The 7,219-nt window shown below is 41.9% G+C and overlaps 1 protein-coding gene and 1 non-coding gene across 2 annotated transcripts; one reads left to right on the top strand and one right to left on the bottom strand.

Moving 5' to 3' along the window:
* Nucleotides 1-286: 286 nt before the first annotated feature.
* On the bottom strand, nt 287-391 carry LOC138874316 (small nucleolar RNA R71). The gene has a single exon (XR_011401355.1). It is a non-coding gene; the product is annotated as a small nucleolar RNA R71 (small nucleolar RNA).
* Nucleotides 392-4,554: 4,163 nt separating this feature from the next.
* LOC104232641 (uncharacterized) lies at nt 4,555-5,106 on the top strand. Its single transcript, XM_009785896.1, has 2 exons — nt 4,555-4,838; nt 4,908-5,106. The coding sequence occupies exons 1-2, from the start codon at nt 4,555-4,557 to the stop codon at nt 5,104-5,106; spliced, it is 483 nt and encodes a 160-aa protein (XP_009784198.1).
* Nucleotides 5,107-7,219: the final 2,113 nt, after the last annotated feature.

Raw genomic sequence — 7,219 nt, forward strand, 5'->3', positions numbered from 1 at the left:
GCACTTTGAGCTGAAATAGAGCATGATCCAGCTACTTCATGCAAACGGGCAGTTTATGGGTCTTCCAAATGAGGATCCACAACAGCATATTCTGAACTTCTTGGAGATTTGTGATACTTATATCATTAACGGGGTCGCTCCAAATTATGTGAGGATCACACTTTTTCCATTCTCTCTGTTGGGCGAAGTTAAGCGATGGCTAAAGGAAGAACCAGCTTCCATTACATCATGGAATGATTTGGCGAGAAAATTTCTGGCAAGGTTCTTCCCTTCAGAAAAAACTGCAAAGATTAGAAGTGAGATAGTTGCCTTCAAACAGAAAGCGGGAGAATCTTTATACTCAGCTTGGGAAAGGTTCAAGGGGCTACTAAGAGATTGTCCTCATCACAATCAGATGAATGAAGTATTATCTCACACTTTCATAGAAGGGCTACATTCTGAAATAAATATTGTGGTAGATGCTACAGCTGGGGGTCAAGTGTTGGAGAAAAGCTTTGACGATATATATGCATTATTGAACAAATTCTCCAAGAGCAATCCGGATTGGCAAGGAAGGATGGGCAAACACACAGTGCAAAAGTCTGCAGGGGTTCTTGAGTTAGATGTCGTCTCAGCATTATCAGCACAGATTTCTATACTGACCAACCAAGTCAATCAGATGACCTTGAGTATCAACAAGTAACAAATACAACCGGTACAACATGTTCAAGCTTTTTGTGAAATATGTGGAGAGGGGCACACGAGCGACATATGCCCCGCTAACCCAGAGTCTATCTATTTTGTGGGTAATTCAAATAGGGGCCAAACAAACCAATATGGAAACACTTACAATCCCAACTGGAGAAATCACCCAAACTTCTCTTAGGCTGGAAACTAAGGTACTCAGAATCAATACAGGCCTCAAGCACCTCAACATCAATATAGACCACCTCAGGTTGAATAACAAGCAAGTCCTACAAGTCACTTTGAAGACATGTTGAAAAAAGTGATGGCTGAACAACAAGCCCTCGCCACAATAATGAGAAATTTGGAGCGTCAAATGGGACAGCTTGCTAGTGCTCAAAATACTAGAACAGTTGGAGCTTTTTCAAGTGACACTGAAGCGAATCCTAGGGCGGCTATTAATGTCGTGTCGTTGAGTAATGGGAGACAACTAGAAGAAGTTTAGTCTAAAAAGAGGAAACAAGTTACTTTTATTGAGAGGCCAAACACTATTGAATCAACATGAGAAAAAGCTAAGGAGCCAGAAAAGCTAGCTGGAGAGGCAGTGGCTAAGCAACCCCCACAATTAGTTGCAAGGCCACCACCCCCATTCCCTCAAAGATTGCAGAAATTAAGAGATAATGCCGCATATAAAAAGTTTATTGATATCTTGAAGTAGGTGCAAATTAATATTCCATTGGTTGACATCTTACAAGAAGTACCCAAATATGCAAAGTACATCAAGGACATTATGGCAAATAAAAGGAGGCTAACCAAGTTCGAGACTGCGGCACTCACTGAGGAGTGTAGTTCAAAAATTCAGGGCAAGTTACCTCAGAAATTGAAAGATCCAGGTAGATTCACTATACAAATCTCGATTGGTAAACATGCCGTTGGGCGAGCTTTATGTGAGATTGGAGCGAGCATCAATTTGATGCCGCTATTTGTGTTTAGACAGTTGGGGTTGGGTGAGCCACGCCCAACAACAGTTATCTTACAGTTAGTTGATCGCTCCCTTGCTCATCCTGAGGGAGTGATTGAAGATGTGCTAGTTCAAGTGGGTTCTTTCATATTCCTTGTTGATTTCATTATCTTGGATTACGAGCCTGATCAGGAAGTCCCATTTATTTTGGGGCATCCATTCTTAGCCACGGGTCGAGCTATTATCGATGTCTGTGAAAGAGGGATGACAATGAGTGTGAGTGATTGAGTGGAGGTCTTCAATGTTTATAGAGCACTCAAGTTACCGGCCCTACTATGAAGAGCTATCCATGATCTCTGTGGTGGAGAGTGATACCACATTGTTAGTGCCCTATATGAGCCCTGTAGACCTGTTGAACGAGTATTGATTGGGGATGTAGAAAATAGTAAAGATGAAATGATGGGAGAAATTGAGCAAGTACTGGATATGTCTTGCAGTTATGTCCAGGGGTTTAGAAAATTTGAAGAGTTGGACAGGCCTGTCACTCTAACCCTTCCCAGGCCATCTATTGAAGAAGCTTCGAAGCTAGAACTTAAGCCACTTCCAGCGCATCTGCGCTATGCCTATTTGGGGAACTCTGAGATATTTCCCGTGATTATTTCATCCAGCTTGACCAACACTCAAGAAGAAAAATTGCTCAGAGTACTCTGCGAGCACAGAAAGGCCATTGGGTGGACTATAGCTGACGTCAAGGGTATTAGTCCATTATTTTGCATGCATAAAATCTTTTTAGAGGACGGACACCGCCCTAGTGTGGAGCAGCAAAGAAGATTAAATCCCATTATGAAAGAGGTGGTAAAAAAGGAAGTAATCAAGTTGCTCGATGCAGGTATCATTTTTCTTATTTCTGACAGCAACTGGGTAAGCCCAGTTCAATGTGTGCCTAAAAAGGGAGGAATGGTAGTTAAAAACTAGAAGAATGAGCTAATTCCTTCTCGCACTATTACGGGGTGGAGAGTCTGCATTGATTATAGAAGGCTCAACAAAGCAACTCGCAAGGACCACTTCCCACTTCCATTCATCGACCAAATGCTAGACAGCTTAGCCGGACATGAATATTATTGCTTCCTTGATGGTTATTCGGGATACAATCAGATTGTCATATGCCCAGAGGATAAGGAGAAGACCACTTTTACTTGTACTTATGGTACTTTTGCCTTCAACCAAATGTCGTTTGGTCTTTGTAATGCACCAGCCACTTTCCAGAGGTGCATGATGGCCATTTTCACCGACATGGTAGAAAAATTTGGGGAAGTGTTTATGGATGATTTTTTTAGTTTTTGGGTCTTCTTATGATGATTGCTTGAGGAATTTCAGCAAGGTGCTGGCCCGTTGTGAAGAAACAAATCTAGTACTAAATTAGGAAAAGTGCCATTTTATTGTACAAGAAGGCATCATGTTGGGTCACAGAGTATCTAGGAGCGACATTGAAGTTGATAAGGCGAAGGTGGAGGCGATTAAACAATTACCTCCACTAATTTCAGTGAAGGGTGTCCGGAGTTTCTTAGGACACGCGGGTTTCTATCGGCGCTTTATTAAAGATTTTTCGAAAATTGCTACTCCTTTGTGCAGGCTGCTTGAAAAAAATGTAACTTTCAACTTTGATGATGCTTGCCTCAAGGCATTTGAAGAACTCAAAAAGAAGTTGGTGACTGCTCCCATTATTGTGGCACCTGATGGGTCCTTACCATTTGAACTTATGTGTGATGCGAGTGACCTTGCTATTGAGGTAGTGCTAGGCCAGAGGAGGGACAAAGTGTTTTATTCTATCTACTATGCGAGTAAGACTCTTGATGATGCACAACTGAATTACACCACCACTGAGAAGGAGTTGTTAGCTATTGTGTGGGCCTTTGAGAAATTTTGGGCATACTTGGTGGGAACGAAAGTCATAGTCCATACCGATCATGCAGCAATTAGGTATTTATTTACAAAAAAGGAATCTAAGGCTAGATTGATGCATTGGGTTTTGTTGCTGCAGGAATTTGATGTAGAAATACAAGATCAAAAGGGGACAGAGAACCAAGTAGCTGATCATCTATCAAGGCTGTAAAATCACGATCACGTAGAAGAGGGTGGCTAAATTAAAGAAGTCTTTCCAGATGAGCAACTTTTTGCTATCACCCAAGACCCTCCCCATGGTACGCAGACTACGTGAATTATCTTGTGAGTGGGTACTTCCTCCTAAAATTGAATCTGAAGCTAGAAAGAGGTTTTTACATGATGTGAACTTTTACTACTGGGATGAGCCCTATTTGTACAAGCAATGTGCTGATCAGTTGATGAGGAGATGCATTCCTGAAAAAGAGGTGGAATTAGTGTTGTATGATTGTCGCGCATCGCCTTATGGGGGCCATCATGGAGGAGATAGAACAGCTGCAAAGGTACTACAATCCGGTCTCTTTTGGCTGACTTTATTCAAGGATGTCTACGCATTCGTTAAGAAGTGTGACCAATGTTAGAGAACGGGAACAATCATAAGGAGGCATGAGATACCTTTGAATAACATCCTAGAAGTTAAGCTTTTTGATGTGTGGGGGATAGATTTTATGGGGCCATTTCCACCATCCAGAGGAAACAAATACATTTTCCTAGCAGTTGACTACGTGTCAAAATGGGTGGAGGCAATTGCTTTTCCAAAGAATGATGCCATGGTGGTAGCTGCTTTTGTGAAAAAGAACATATTCTCAAGATTTGGGACTCCACATGCCTTAATTAGTGATTAAGGGACTCATTTCTGCAATCGATTGTTGAATAACCTTCTAGTTAAATATGGAGTTCTCCACAGAGTTGCTACCGCATATCATCCTCAAACAAGTGGGCAAGCTGAGGTGTCAAATAGAGAAATAAAGCAAATATTAGAGAAGACGATGAGTTTCAATAAGAAGGATTGGGCTGCAAAGTTGGATGATGCCTTATGGGCTTATAGGACCGCATATAAAATGCCAATTGGAGCATCCACGTACAAGCTTGTTTATGGTAAGGCATGTCACTTGCCCGTTGAACTGGAACACAAGGCATATTGGGCCATTAAGAAGCTGAACATGGACCTTGAGGCCACAGGCGAGAAAAGACTTATGCAGTTGAATGAGTTAGATGAGTCCAGGCTGCACTCTTATGAAAATGCTAAGCTATATAAAGAAAAGACAAAAAGGTGGCATGACAAGCATATCAAGCCGCGTCACTTCGAGCCAGGCCAATAGGTATTATTATTCAATTCTAGGCTACGGCTATTCCCTGGGAAGCTAAAATCGAGATGGTCAGGTCCTTTTGAGGTGGTGAGAGTCACTCCTTATGGTGCAATCGAGCTACGAGCTTTAAATGGTGAGAGGAAATTCTTGGTGAATGGTCATAGAGTCAAGAATTATTGGGGAGGAATGATTAATCTTGAGAAGATCAAGGTTGTACTCGTTGATGAGTAAGCAAGACTCCGCGTCGTGTCGTAACGTTAAATCAGGCGCTTGTTGGGAGGCAACCTAATTTTTATTACTTTCCTAGTTTAACTTCTTAATTTTTCTTTTAGAGTAGGTAGAGTATTGCATTTTTTTTTTGTAGGTATAGAAATTTTAAATGTAATGGTGTAGGACGTGTAAATTGGGTATATATAGAGATCGGGGGATCGGGGTGCTCAAAACAAACAATAAAACTTCTTGAACAGCGCCGAGGCCAGCGCCCAGCACTGCTTGGGGCGCTAGAAACAGTATCGAGCAAAACCCCGCCGCCAGGCAGGGCGCGAGGCGCCAAGCTGGGGGGTTTTTGGTACTTTTTATATTTTTTTAATTTCGTTATTTGTTGTATTTTTAACCCTTACCCATTTAACCCAACTAAATACCCATTTACACTAATACTAATACCCATATCCTTTCCCCAACCCACCCAAACACAAACAACCCAAATTCAAACTTGAAGAAGCACAAAGAACGCAACACACTACTGCTTCTATCTACTCCCCTCTTCTCCTTCGAGAAAATTTTCTCCAATAATTTCTTTCTCTCTTGATCTCCTTCTCCAGTCTATAGATATGTTCTTCTTCTTCTCTTCTATTTCTTTTTGTGTTTTAACTAGTAGATAAACATGATTCCATTCCCAAGAGCCCTAATCCCCAATATTTTTCCCTATGTAGTTCTTATGAAATATTTATGGTGGGTGATTTGTTTTGGTCGAAAATTGTGTGTTTAATGTGTATACGGAGTAGTAAACTAGAATTCCCTTTACTTCATTGAAAATTGGGAGGCCCACCAATGTTCCACCATTGTTGAATTTGAAGAACACACTTCATGCCCATATTGTGTTTGTTAAAATACTTGAATGAAGATTTTGGTGCACCGATGAAGTCTGAGTAACCGGATGTATTTGTGTATGATTTGGGATACGTGTGGGTTGTGTAGGGATGCTTTTACATGCTAGGGGTTGTGGATTTGATGAAAAACATGTTCTTACACCATTTAGTATAACTTGTGCTTTTGACTAATTTAGTATAATCTAGTAGTTTTGAAAGGTGCATACCATATGCCTCTTCCTTACCTTAATGTAAATTCGCGCAGCCATGATCAATCATTATTGCGTGGCATGGGAAAGTCTTGAGTACCCATAGCTTTAAGGTGCAACACTACATTGTGCCTTCGGTTGTAAGTGTGGGGTCATTTCATGACTTGCACGACAACCTTAGGCATATTTATTGAATCATTCTCACATTCATGTTTAATTGTGTTGCGGGATACTATGGCTCATGATGGCTCTAGAAAAGGCAAAGGCATTGGAAAGTCCTCCACCACTTCTCCTGCGCCCAAAAAACGCAAGCAGGGAGAAAGCTCTTCATGGCAGTCCAAAGGAAAGCAGGTCGTCAAGGGATCTCCACAGGCGCCATTAAGACCAAAGCCTCGTTTGGATTTGGTCGATGCTGCAGCTATTTTATGGCACAGGGACTTTGTACCATCTGGTCGATACATTTCTGAGATGGGGATCAATACCACGGCCTTAGAAAGAAACTTCCCAACGATACTTAATAGGCTGCAATCTTTAAATATACACAAGTTCTTGGAATGCCCAGGGCCTGCAAATCTGAGCGTGATACGAGAGTTGTATGCTAACTGGGATTATCAAAGGAGCACTTCACGTGTAAGAGGAGAAGGATGTGTCGATGGATAGAGAGTCTTTGTGTGACTATTTGGGGGTCGAGAATGCTGACCCAAGGAGACTCCAACGCTTTATCAGATGCCCGAAGTATAAGTGGATATGTCACACTCTTTGTGGCGTGGATTCAAATGCCAAATGGATAAGGAAGCAAGGCAACATTCACCTCTCTATGGTGCACTCCGACTTCAACAAAGCTGCCAAGGTGTGGCAGAATTTTGTGCAAGCGAGAGTCATGCCGGCGGAGCACAGCAGCGACTGCACTCGAGCTAGAGTGTGTGTCATATTCTTCTTGATGACTGGTTGGCCCATTAATTTGGCTTCGATTATGCTTAGTGAAATGGCCCGTACGAGATTTGGGCGACAGATTAGGTGGTTCTTTTTGGGAACTTACTTACTCAA

The sequence above is a fragment of the Nicotiana sylvestris genome, chromosome 7 (genome assembly GCF_000393655.2).
Source record: "Nicotiana sylvestris chromosome 7, ASM39365v2, whole genome shotgun sequence".
NCBI classification, from domain to species: Eukaryota; Viridiplantae; Streptophyta; class Magnoliopsida; order Solanales; family Solanaceae; genus Nicotiana; species Nicotiana sylvestris.